Source organism: Eubalaena glacialis, chromosome 1 (genome assembly GCF_028564815.1).
Source record: "Eubalaena glacialis isolate mEubGla1 chromosome 1, mEubGla1.1.hap2.+ XY, whole genome shotgun sequence".
NCBI classification, from domain to species: domain Eukaryota; kingdom Metazoa; phylum Chordata; class Mammalia; order Artiodactyla; family Balaenidae; genus Eubalaena; species Eubalaena glacialis.
The window spans coordinates 8,905,253-8,918,971 of record NC_083716.1 but is presented as its reverse complement, the minus strand read 5'-3'; the positions used below and the strand labels follow the sequence as shown (position 1 = coordinate 8,918,971).

At 39.4% G+C, this 13,719-nt stretch overlaps 1 protein-coding gene across 2 annotated transcripts; it reads left to right on the top strand.

The window, feature by feature from the left end:
• Nucleotides 1-2,490: 2,490 nt before the first annotated feature.
• Nucleotides 2,491-13,445, top strand: BUB3 (BUB3 mitotic checkpoint protein). 2 transcript variants are annotated; one of them, XM_061192448.1, is made up of 8 exons: nt 2,491-2,566; nt 3,011-3,205; nt 3,820-3,889; nt 5,674-5,825; nt 8,356-8,514; nt 10,223-10,400; nt 10,647-10,863; nt 13,098-13,445. In XM_061192448.1, exons 2-8 carry the CDS (start codon nt 3,011-3,013, stop codon nt 13,105-13,107), a joined length of 981 nt encoding a protein of 326 aa, XP_061048431.1. In that variant the 5' UTR covers nt 2,491-2,566; the 3' UTR covers nt 13,108-13,445. The 2 variants fall into 2 exon arrangements, with proteins under 2 accessions (XP_061048431.1, XP_061048420.1); XM_061192437.1 differs by lacking the exon at nt 13,098-13,445 and adding an exon at nt 11,863-11,955.
• Nucleotides 13,446-13,719: the final 274 nt, after the last annotated feature.

Genomic DNA, 13,719 nt, shown 5'->3' with positions numbered 1-13,719 from the left:
TAGATTTCATAAAATTCAAGAACACATGTGCCGATGCTGTTAGGTCAATTGCATTTATTTCATTTCAGCTGAGTTCAGTTCAATAAATATTTACTGAGCCCTAGTACTTGCTGAAAACTATGCTAGATATTGGCTAGTCAGAGAAAACAGAACTGACACTGGATCTGTTTTTTTCTGATTTATTTGGTACACATATTTCAATGAAGTTTTCTCTTTCCAGATAACCTGCTTTAAATTTTTCTTTCCTGTCAAATTGCTATTTGAATATTCCATGCAGAAATAACCAAACTGCCTTCAAGGAACTACTTGTATAGGAATATTTCACCCATATCATTTTTGTCTGCACTTCAATAGATTACGTTTTTTAAGAAGAGATGATGGTTTTAACAGTATTGGGTCACTATATCCTTCTTGGGCTTACTTCTTTCATAGGAAGTTGTTTCCTGTAGGCAGTTAATGGCAGAGTGGTTTCTGCCCTTAAGATTTTAGGGATGATCCTTTTCCAGTTTGTCATATAGCGGGTACTTCACTTTTTTTACTAATCCAGAAATTAGTAGTCAAAGGTGATCCAACAGTGTGATTAGTTTCTAGGAATTCCTCTTTCTTATTGGTAACTAAGTATAACACACACACACACACACACGCACACACACACACACACACACACACACGGCTTTGCATTTGGATTTGAAATGTTCAAGACTCCATTGTGGCCAGATTTCCTATCTCAAGACTATCAATTCATTTGAATAAGCAGCAAAATCATCAGCCTCCTTTCAGGCTCTAAACTGGATTTAAAAGATTGACGTTTCTTAAAATTCAAATCGAGTCCGGCTGCAACTGCCTGCCCAGAGGGACCTGAATCATACACACACTGGATAATGAAATACGCTTAGATTTTATTAGTGGATAATTCATGCTCAGAATCTCGAAACACTAGTAGAATTAAATAAACAACTGGGAGAGGGAACCAAATAAAATTATTTGGAGATAAAATTATTTAGCCAAAATTAGAATGGAGGCAAGGCACTGCACTTTAAAATTCTTAACCTAGCCATTAAGTTGTTGAAAGAGGAGAGAGAACCAAGTATGAGGACTGGTGAGGAGACAGGGCAAGAATCTGTCCTTTTGACAGGAATATCATCAATACACCGGGCAGAAGGGTGGTTGTTGTGTGTTTACTGTGTCACCATTCATAAAAAAGTGCACCTGAGTCAGCGTATATGAATGCATAAGGACCAACAACACTTTTTCTCTATCAAGGTACCTTAGAAATTAAACACTTTAACCTCAGCAGTTTCCTCCCACTTCATACAAGATCATTTAATAACATAAGATTTTTTTTTTTACAAAAGCCTGTGAAAAAGAGGTTATAGCATGGATTAAATTGAAAATTTTCAGTGCACTTTTGATATTCAAGAGTAACTGAGTCACAGCATTCTAGTTATAAATTAAGTATTGCTTTTCTTTCATGGAGACCAAATTATTTCTCATTACAGGAGCAATGTTCTTGATTCTCCTATTTCTGGAGGATTCTAGAAACAGAAAATCCAGCAAACTGAGCCTGCAAGTCTGGCGAGTTCTTGGGGTGGGAGGGGGTGGATGGGGAGAAGCTTGTAGCTGTTTAGGGCCCTACTTGAACATATGTCTCAAAGAGGCTTTTGAGCTTTAACACACTGCAGAGTAATCATTTGTTTCTCAGTCTGTCCAACCTTCTGGACAAAGAGTTCCTCAAGAGCAAGAATTGGTCTGATTAATGCATCTTCCTGGTTTTCTCACCAGGCCTGGCATGCGCTGGGTGCTCAATAAATGTTTGCAGGAAAATGGAATGAAGAGATAAAGCAGAGTATAAATAATGATGAGTATCTCTAAGGTCAGTAGATCTTCGACAGTGGGAAATGTGAGAGCCTGGTTCATAGGTGGAAAGTCCAGGAAAATGAGAAAAAAGTAGGGCAAACTATACACTTCATTAGAGCAAATATTTTTTTCTCCACTCCAGTTTTGGTCAACTTCATGGGCATATGCATGTGCAGTGGAAGGGAGACTAATTTAGCTCTATAAAAGTACTGACCAAAATAAGGTTCTTGTGCCTGAGAGATTAACTGAGATGGGGAGGGCCCCAAGAGTCAACTGGAAAGAGCATCTTTCCCGCCTACTATTGAGAGGACAGGCCGGGCATCGGCCCCAGGGAGACTACATTTCCCAGCGTGCCGCACACGGACGGGCGAGGCCGTGAGCGTAGCCTTGGCGCGATGCTCTTTGGGAGTTGTAGTTTTCACTCGTCCGGCACCGGCGCTGGCGCCTCAGCCTGGTGGTGAAAAGAGGCCACGTGATCGGAAAAGCCGTCGTTCGCCTCTGTGCCGGAACAGGTTGCCTGGGTTGACCGACGCCCGGCCTCCGGGGCGGACCAATCGGCTGCCTAGAGCGAGACGTTGGCGTTTGAAATCAGCCAATGGCAGGCATTGGCTGGAACTTCCTCTCCGCCCCCTTCGTCCCGCTCGCGAGAGCTTCGAGGGAAGCTAGGCGGCGGCGAGTAGCGGTGAAGTTGCTTCTGAGGGAGCCTAAGGTAGCGGGGAGAGGCGGCTGGGCGCAGTAGCGAACTCTCTGGGGACCCCTCCACTCCCACCCCGGGCCCGGAGCTGGCGGAGCCGTCCTCTGGGAACCGGTTCCTCTTCCATAGGTTTTCTTTTATTTCAGGAGCACGCGGGGCGGCAGGCCCAGCGGGGGAGGCCGGGGTGCAGGAGCCCGCGGCGGGCCACGCTGGAGGCTGGAGTTAGGGGTGCGGTGGCGGTGGCGGCGGCCCGGCCGGCTGGGGCGCTTAGGAGGGGCGGCGGGCGGGGTGGGGGAGATGAGGCCGGACAGCGACGGGCGCGGCAGTTCCGCGCAGGCGCAGAGGCCGTGTCGGCGGCCTTCCCTAGGCCCCGCCCCCGTGGGGCCCCCTCGCTGCCCCGCCGTCGGCGAGTCCAGCCCCCGGACCCTTGCGGACTCTCACTGGTCGCTTGTTCCGTAGATGACCGGTTCTAACGAGTTCAAGCTGAACCAGCCACCCGAGGACGGCATCTCCTCGGTGAAGTTCAGCCCGAACACCTCCCAGTTCCTGTTGGTCTCCTCCTGGGACACGTCCGTGCGCCTCTACGATGTGCCGGCCAATTCCATGCGGCTCAAGTACCAGCACACCGGCGCCGTCCTGGACTGCGCTTTCTACGTAGGTGTCCTCCGCTTCCGCTCCTGCCCCCCTTGAATATCTTCGGTATGGTGTTCCTGGTCAACAGTGTCCGTTTTCCGTTGTTGGGCAGAGGCTTTTGTCGGTGGGGTCATTTGGACAGCTCCCCTCCCTTCCCCCAACACTTACCTTGCGCCCCAGGTACTGTTTTTTGGTTTGTTTGTTTTTGTTTTTGTGTGTGTGGGGTTTTTTTGGCGCTGGGGACTTGCAGACGTCAGGAACTCGGTCTCCCCTTGGATTCTAATGGCGTAACTCTGCAAACCTTTTGGACGTAATGTGTTTGAAACTCACAACAAGACAGTAACATTTGGCTGCCTTGTTAAAAGGAAGGTCTGTTTGCGAGTACATGGGAATGCCTGTTGGTTGTCAGCCAGTGTGGTGAACCGTTCTTCCTTAATTTTCTGGCGTAGTAGTTTTCTTAGCTCCTTAATTTGCTTTATTTTTTGTACTTTTTTTTGTTTGTTTACAATGAGTAGCTGAGCCCAGTGTACCTCTCGTCTTGAGCATAAACTGGATAGTTGGCTGTGGAAACAGGAATTTTTAAATTCTTTTTAAAGCTCTGTAAGTTTTAAATGACTTGCAACTTTGTTTTGTAGGATCCAACACATGCCTGGAGTGGGGGATTAGACCATCAATTGAAAATGCATGATTTGAACACTGATCAAGGTAACAGCCACGTTTTTACCAGTTTAGTATTTTCTTAGTTAGTGCTTACTTGTAAATGTTTATTCATGAAGAGTAGTTCCTGAATTGCTTAGTTCCTAAGTTGCTTAGATACAAGTAGAAATGGCTTAAATTCAGGACTTTCTCGTTTAAATGATAACCATTAAATTACAATAAAAAAATATTACGCATGGATTTTATCAGTGAAACTCATGATCTCCATCCACAGTGTTTACGTGAAGTGGCACTTAAGTATTTGACCTTTCCCTGGCCCTCAGAAGGGGACTGGGTCCCGCAGTGGACTCCCTTTCAGTAGGACTTTTCCAGGACAGTGCTGATGTTTCAGCATTCTGTTTTCAGAAGCTAGTTTAGTTTCGACTGAAGGAAGATAGGTTTTAAAAAATTTAACATTATAAAATAGCTAGTCCTGTCCAGATACCATGTTAACTCTGCTTGTATAATTGTTTAGCATAGAATATGCTTTAGTTGCATTTATTGAATGAAGGACAAGATGGCACGTTTTCTTTTAGTTAATTTCTAAGATATGAAATAACTTACCCACATTTTTATGGCGACTTTGGAGCAGAGTAGAGATTGGAGTGGAACCCGAATACACAGAGCTCTCTAGTGGAGGTTTTTTTTTTGGTATATGCGTACGTTAGACATAGACGTACTTGAAGGACATGGCAAGGCACAGAGATATGACTAACGAGGATGAGTTGGACAGTGGGAGGATGGATAGAGGATGGGCACTGTATCTTATTAAAAAAAAAAAAAAGGATCCAATCAGAAGAGGCGTTTGCATGAAAGCCGTTTTGTCATGTAACTTACAGCTGCAGATGTTTGGTTTTGTTTGCTAGCAGCTTATTCTAGATAGGAAGTTAGCTTGCAGGTTTAGGTTCTATTTGTTTGAAAGCTCAGGAGAAAAAAAGCACTGAAAAGCAAACAAAGGTTTTTGATGGTAGAGACAGTAATTGAGGGAATTAGCTGTTTATTCTAAGAAGGTCATTGCTGAACTTCACGAGATACCATTTAAACGAGAAACAAAAGTATGTTTTTAAACAAGTAGTTTTCCTCTTTGAGGATCAGGGCCACATATTGTTTGTTCTTTGTTGTATCCTTAGCATGTGGTATAGATTCTGGCACATAGTAAACATTCAGTAGATGTTAGTTGAATGAGTGAATCAGATAGGGTGAAGAGTTGAAATTGAGAGGAAAGAAATTGTGTATTAGAAATTTGACCCACCATGAAAACCAAGTGGGTTAATCATAAGACTCCCTGCCTTCCTCATCCCCAGCTCTCAGATAATCCTGTTACCACTTAAATAAGTTTCTGTGAAACATCAGCTTAATGCGATAAGTTTTATCTAGATCCATTCGACCAGAGTTCTCCACTCATTGGTTCATTTCATTTCTTGAGCACCTACCGTGTATCAGAACCTGCACTAGATAGTCAGAACTATAGAGTTAAACAAGGTTCCTGATTTGAAGGAATCTAGAATCAAGTGAGGAAAATAACAAATATGCCACCATTTTAATGTAATCTGAAACTGAAGTCAGCTTTTGGTATTACCATGCCAGTGAATCAAGCTATGTGCTGTCAGGTGAACAGAGATGAAAGGATGACTTTTCGTAGTCATGGAGAAATTTTTCTGTGTGTAGTACTTCCATTGAGTGGGTGGAAGCGGATTCATTACAGTGCAATGAATGTTTCCTTCTATTGTTCACTTGAGGAATCTTTGTTTAGTAAAGCTAGATGTGGTTTGTTGGTTTGTTTTTTCCTACAGAAAATCTTGTTGGAACCCATGATGCCCCTATCAGATGTGTTGAATACTGTCCAGAAGTGAATGTGATGGTTACTGGGAGTTGGGATCAGACAGTTAAATTGTGGGATCCCAGAACCCCTTGTAATGCTGGGACCTTCTCTCAGCCTGAAAAGGTAGGCTCTTTATGTTCGTAACAGGAATTATGGTCCTTGGGGTGGTTTGACTTGATAAATGATGAATACGATGTTGAATTTAGAGATTAAGAGTTGATGAGTCTATTTTACAAACTCAGCTAAATATGTGAAGGAAAACTAATTTTGGTATTTTGATCTACATTTTCTGTCAGTTGTCATATTTGTACTGGATAGCACTAGTCCTAAACCCACTTCCATGTATTAACGCTTTCAGTCCTAGGGCTGAGAAGCAACTTTTCAGAGAAGTCATTTAGCAAAGACTGAACTTTTCAGAGAAGTCATTTAGCGAAGACTGTTCCATTGCCTTCAGTTGGGTTTGACGGCCCCAAACCAGGAAGTGGGATGGAGCATCACTCCTTTTCACTTATGATCTGAGGTTTCTCTTGAGTTGACTAAGAGGGTGAAGTGGGTTATCATTTGAAGTTTAGTGAAAAAGATGTCCTATATTCTCTGGCTTTTACCATTTATTTATTTTTAATACTGATAGATGTAGTTTGAAGGCTGTAGTGAAGGAAGCTTCTTAAAACTGAAACTTTGTGTATTATTGTAACCTTTTGATCTGTACAGTGGAAGTGTAATTGAGCATTCTTGCTGTATCCTTTATCAGATGTTATCAGGTGGTAGTTAATTTTAAAGATGGATTGTTTTAGCAATTTAAAGGTATCCTTCACTTGAGTCTATTTCCTCAGTGTAAATATACTATTCAGTTCCTGTTAGCTGTCATTATATACTGTAGTGCATCCAAAGAGCCATTATTTTTGTCACATCACATTCGAATCTACTCCTGGCAAGACCTTTGTTCAGAATAAAATAATTGCATTGTTTCTAGTTTTGATTTATGGTTGTATGTAACATGTTAAAAGCTGTGATAAATTACTGACAGAATATCATATAATGGACAGCCACACTGAATCAAGCTGCTTATTGGTTCAGCAAGGTTCATTATGTCACTTTTTTTAATACTGTCTTTGATAAATGTATATACCTAGTCAGTAGCATGACACTGTTTTTACTTGATTTATGATCCGTGGGGATAGAAAGCACTTTTAGAAGCTTGTGTGTCACCTGTGTAGTAAAGATTTAAGATAAAATTCCCATTCTGATTGTACTGTTATAAATTGATCTCTTTCTGTGTTTTTTTAAATTTGGTGTTTCATATGTCTTAAGTTAATTGCTGTTTTTCTGCAAAAATGTTTTCTGAATAAACAGCGGTAAATCTTAATATGTCTCTTATTGAAATACGCTTGTGTTAAATCTACTGTTTTGAATCTTTTAAATTTCTTGTTTTTCCCTTGGTCAAATTAGCTGTTGAATTTAAAGGCCAGATTGTAGCGACTGTCGGGTCGTTACATTGTGAAACCCAATTTGTTTTTTTCCTCCGGGCTGGTGGTATGTGGTTAACATATTAGTGATTACTAACCATAAGGTTTAATTACTGAATGTTAAAGAGATGTCTTACCATGTCATGAGGCCTCTTCATTTTTTATAGTGATTTTTCAGGTTTTAAAATATTAGAGTTGCTTATTAATTGAAAGTAATGATCAGGGCATAGTTATATACCTGAAGTTTAGACTTAAAAAAAATGATTTAATATGATCAGGAACGTACGTTTTGCCACCATTTTCATGAATTTGCTATCTCTATTTAGTCCCCAGATAACATATTTGAAAATAAGTAACTTTAAATGCTTATTTGCAGGAAATTTTGTGATTTGTTTTAAAGGAATATTTTGTGGAAGTTGTTTTGATATTGAAGAAAAGGAATTTTGAGGGGAAAAAAATGGATGCTTTTAGGGAATAAAATGCTTTTTAAATTTTCCCTAAAGATAACTCTGTCTTGAGTGTTCAGTATGACGTCAGGGTATAAGAATTTGCCTTGTCATATGCCAGACCACTATCCTTGTCTTTTAATTTTGAATTCGTATGCCACCAAAAGCAACTAAGAAGCTAATTAATGATAGCTCTCTCACTCTTCCTGGGAAGGCCTATTTATTCAGTGTGACAGCTGGGAGAGTCAAGATTTTTAGAGTTACAACATGAAATAGCCTTCCAAAAGGTGGTCATAGAAAAATAACTTTGAAAATGATTGTTTTATGAAAAGCCAGAAGCCCATTGAAAGGTATCTTGAATTGTTTTTATGGCTTTATTATCTCCTTTTTGAGTATTTTCTACAATTTTATATTGTCACTGAATGAAACAAGAGGACTGTAAAAATTGTTTAATAATTTAACTTGTTTTAGTAACGAAGAGAATTGTTTCAAAGATGCTTTCGGAGAGTTAACTAGAATGTGCGTTATGTGATACTTGGTTAAGTATTAAGAATATCTTGTGTTTATTATTTTGTGCCAATTGGTTTGTGTAACTGTAGCACTTAAAATTTTGTACCTGTGTTTGTGAACCTGATCAGCTAACTTTTTTATGGTTTTATGATTAGTGGACTTTATCTTGGTGCAAAATGCCATTTGCAGGCAAGCAGATGATTTTCAGCAAGTTTTGGTCTTTCTTGAAAGGTGTATACCCTCTCAGTGTCCGGAGACCGGCTGATTGTGGGCACCGCAGGCCGCAGAGTGTTGGTGTGGGACTTACGGAACATGGGCTACGTGCAGCAGCGCCGGGAGTCCAGCCTCAAGTACCAGACGCGCTGCATACGAGCATTTCCAAACAAGCAGGTACTGACCTCTCCTCCCTGTGCCTGGGGAATTTGAAAATAAGAGGATCTTATATGATAATGATTTGGTCACTGCCTTTTAAAGCTTTGCTTTTTTTTTTGAGTAGTGATTTAGAATTTGTTAGATTTAGATTTAGAATTTGTTGTTGTAAATTATTGATTGCCTTTTGTTAAAAGGTGGTATGTTAACTCAATTTTAGAGAAAGCTTTGATGTTCAGAGAGGATAAGTAATCTGCCAGGGGTTTGAGTAGAGGTTTTCAGATTCCTTGGTGATCCTAGTGCAGGATGCTTGACAGGTGTACAGTAATCAGAGCTTTGCAGGTATTTTAATTTACAGACCAGCGAATTCAAATTTAAACCTGGAAATTTAGGATTATGGAATTTGCTGTTCTCTCTCTCTCTCTTTTTCTTTTTTTTTTTTTACGCCTCTTTGTACCCTAATGCTAATAGAGTTTAGTCAGTCTGCTAGCAGAACTTGGATTTTTCTTTTTTAAAAGAATGCCATTGAGGGTAGGGAGGTGTTGTCCCTCATATAATGCTGAACAGGGTAGGTCACCCTTCCATCATCATTACTAGATGAGATGACACTTCATTAATCTGCCCTTTCCTCCCCAAATCCTTAAAGTTCGAAGGGAAGTTGGTGGTGGGGTCAGCTGCTGTAGGAATTTTACAAGAGGAAAAGTCATTAAAAACAGTGGATATCTTTGGAATCTAATGGCTATCCTTTAGTGCTTGTCAGAAGGCTAGTACCTCAAATGGTGATCACAATTCTTCTTCTCAGGATATTGTGAATTTCCATTGAAGATAAGGAATTGCAGTTGTGTGAAACTTTAGAGATTTAAGTGCATGATTAAAATATGCTTGCATTTATGAATGTTATTATGTCTTCTATCTAAAATTTTCCGTCGGAGTTTATTTCCAGTTTATCATGGAAGTTTAAAAGTAACATTTTACTGATTTTTTTTTTTCTCCATAAGTAGTTTTTTAGGAGTAAATCTTTTTCATACCTTGAAGAATTAAAAAAAATATATAGATTTCATATTTATCTTCATCTCTTACTTTCTTTGACATACTATTTCGAGGCAAAGTGAGGAAAGGTTTGAAATTATAAGCCACTTTTGAACATCGCTGAAAATCTCTGTGGTTTGTGTGTACACTTGACTTGCTGTAGTTAAATGCGAGAGGCAGGATGACCAAGATGGAAGGCTGGTTTTCCACTTGGTTTGGATTATTGGTACCCTCAGTGAAGGAGACACAATTCTCTTCGAGTTGTTAGAGGTGAGGAGGCGTAGAGCAAAGAAAAATATATTCCAGCTGATGGAATGAATTCGAGTCCCCTTCTGGACAGGACAACAAATAAATGATATTGAAACACTTCAAAATTCCTGTTGAGGTTTGACAGAATAACTCAACATTTTTGATTGCAGTGTGCAGGGTACTGGTAGAATGAAGAAGGCAAATGATGGTGGCCTTTTATTTATTTACTTGTAATAAAACAGGTATAAGTGTTCTTAAATTTTTGGAGTGATCTTAACTATGTTAGTACAGCTTAAACATGTGGTTAAAACCTGGCTGTATTCTCTTTTCATTTTAAAAATAATCATCTTTCTTTACTGTGGGCTGAATTTGGGAATTGGGTTGAATTTGAGAATCCAGGCCTTGCTTTGGAAGCTGGATTCACCATTTTTGTCCTCTGATTTCCTCTCAGGGTTATGTATTAAGCTCTATTGAAGGCCGAGTGGCAGTTGAGTACTTGGACCCAAGCCCTGAGGTACAGAAGAAGAAGTATGCCTTCAAGTGTCACAGACTAAAAGAAAATAATATTGAGCAAATTTACCCAGTCAACGCCATTTCGTTTCACAACATCCACAATACCTTTGCCACAGGTATGCTAACCTGTATCTAGTTGTTAAGATAACATCATTTTGCTATTAATTGAACACTGCACGTTTATACTTGGGCAGAGTTTTAAAAAATTGTGCTTGCTTTTTATGATATTTAAAGGGAAGAAAATCTGATATAATACTCCCTGGGGAAATTGTAACTTCTGTGACCTTAAAAATGGTTAAGATAATGGTTATTTTTGTATCTGCTTTTAAGAACTGTTGTAACTCTTTTGAAATTACTTGCAGGTGGTTCTGATGGATTTGTAAATATTTGGGATCCATTTAACAAAAAGCGACTGTGCCAGTTCCATCGGTACCCCACCAGCATTGCGTCACTCGCCTTCAGTAATGATGGGACTACGCTTGCAATAGCATCATCGTATATGTATGAAATGGATGACACGGAACATCCCGAAGATGGTATCTTCATTCGCCAAGTGACAGATGCAGAAACAAAACCCAAGTGAGTATGCTTCACCTGTATTTGAGCCTTTTCTTGCATTCACCCCAGGATTTATTAATTTTTCTAAATTCATGAATAGCATTGTTGATGCCTGCTCGATATTACAGCTGACTCTAGGGTTGGAGTTGATTTTATCTTGTTCTCCCAAGCTTTCAATATCCGTAGGTTGATAGACGTCTGATGGATAAAATTGTGCCTAGTTGTTTTGTAGAGAAGAATGTCAAACTCTCATTCTTCTTGAATAGGCACTATTATTTGAATCTCTGGAGTTATTACTAGCTCATTGCTTCAAAATTAAGTTGAGGAATTCAAGAATAATTTATTTTAGCAAATTCTATTTAAGATATTTAAGAATTTGAACTACCAAAAATCTTCCCTCTCCACAGAGGTTGTTTCTTTAATATTTACACAAAATGAATGACCTTCAGGTCTTACTGGAAATTCAGAGTAATATGGCCTTGCCTGCAATAGCAGATTTCCTTAGTTTCGAAATTTTCATAGATGTCTTTGGCTCTTGGTTGTAACTGCTGACAGAGAGGAACCATTTCCATTTTTTGGTACCTAGGGCAAAGCTTTTTACTTAATTACCTGCACCAGGCTTCCAGGCTTAAGGGAAACCTGATACTTAGGCACTTGTTTAACCGTAAAATACCAACCCCCAAGAGTCTGTCCTGTTCCTTGTCCCTGTCTACTCAGGCCCTGGAAGGAAGTCCTCAGTAAATATTTATGGAATAACTGACTGTTTTCAGGATTTCTGTACCTCTCTGAGTTAGAATGGTATAGAGTCCCCTTGCTAAATTGGTTGAGTCCCTGAGAGGGGGCAGAGTATTAAATACTCAATATCATGTGTGCTTTTACAGGTTTGACTTTAGAACAGACTTAGCATGTGAAGCCTGTTGGATAAAGGGCTGTGTTTGCATTTAATCTCTCACTTTTGTATCTCTTGTCCTGGCTGGCCATTTTGATCTCATGCTGTTCTTTTTTCTTTTGAACTTGTAGGTCACCATGTACTTGACAAGATTTCATTTACTTAAGTGCCATGTTGATGATAATAAAACAATTCGTACTCCCCAATGGTGGATTTATTACTTTTAACAAAGAAACCAGGGAAAAATTTTAATTTTAATATTATAAGAACCTGAAAATATTGGAAAAGAGGTTTTTATTGCTTTTTTTTTTTAAAACAAACACTTTCTTTAGTGCATGAGATGGTTTGCTGCATTTAAAGGTATTCGGACAAACAGAATTGGAGGGCAGCGACAGCACTTTTGAGAATCAGTTTTGACCTTGATGGTTTTTGTTTCCATTGTGGAAATAAATGTTTGTGAATAAATGTAGGTAGTAAAACCCCCTTTGCCTTCTTTGTGGACCTTAAATGGTAGAGAAAAAGGCTCTTGAGCCATTTGTTTCCCTTGCTGGTTATAGTTGCTAATTCTAAAGCTGCTTCAGACTGCCTCATGAGGAGGTTAATCTACAATTAAACAATATTTCCTCTCGGCCGTCCATTATTTTCTGAAGCAGATGGGTCATCATTTCCTGGGCTGTGAAACAAAGCGAGGTTAAGGTTAGACTCTGGGGAATCAGCTCGTTTTCAATCTTATTAGGGTGCAGAAGGAAAACTAATAAGAAAACCTCCTAACATCATTTTGTGACTGTAAACAATTATTTATTAGCAAACAATTGATCCCAGAAGGGCAAATTGTTTGAGTCAGTAATGAGCTGAGAAAAGACAGAGCATATCTGTGTATTTGGAAAAATAATTGTAACGTAATTGCAGTACATTTAGACAGGCATCTATTTGGACCTGTTTCTATCTCTAAATGAATTTTTGGAAACATTAATGAGGTTTACATATTTCTCTGACATTTATATAGTTCTCATGTCCATTTCAGTTACCCAGCCACTGGTGATTAAGGTTAAAAAGAAAAAAATTATAGCGAGAATGAGATTCATTTCAATATAATGCCCTGAAGCAGAACATGAACTTAGCTTGGCCTATTCTAGGTAGTTCCAAATAGTATTTTTGTTGTCACACTTTTTGTTTTTTATTTATATTATTTGCAAATGTATGTTTCTGAATGGTACTTGGACCTTTACTGAAATTTATTTTATCCATGATATATTAAAAAAAAATTCTTCTGATACAGAGAAAGGTCTTATTTTTATTTGTAAGTATTTCAGTGAAAACTTAGAAGTCTGAACCCATCTTTTGAAATGTATTTTCTTCATTGCAGGTCCACCTAATCATCTCGTGAAAGTGGTTTCTCTATGGAAAGCTTTGTTTTGCTTCCTACAAATACATGCTTATCCCCTAAGGGATGCGTTATAGTCATTGTGGACGCGTTATTTAGTATGTGGATTTCTCTGTTTTCTGTCTTGCAAAAAACTTGTCTGTGTGCCCTTTCATACTGACTGTGTGTAGGATGAGGAGTCTTTGTGTCCTTTTGCAGTAGTCTGAAGAATTGTTTTTTCGCCCAGCAAGCCCAGTTGCTGTGTATGAGCAGCTTGAGCTCCTTTTGTAAAATAACCTAAACCTGTTAATTCCATGCTGTCTAATAAATCAGAGATTCAGAACCCTTAAATGTTGGATGTTTTTAAATGTTGGTAATTAATGTAATTTACTTCATAAAAAGGCTTCTGTAAAGCAAAACTCCCTTCATCAAGGGCCTGGTGGGGATGACATTGTACCTTTAGGTCCACACTGCCTCATTTAATTATGTCTATTCTGATGTACTTTGGGGATTCAGTCTTGGATAAAGTGATCTGTTGGAGTTCTGCCATTTCCCTCGTGCCCTCTCGCTGGATCAGCAGGGCCCTCGAGCCAACTGTACAGCTTCACGGGACAGGCACAGACTG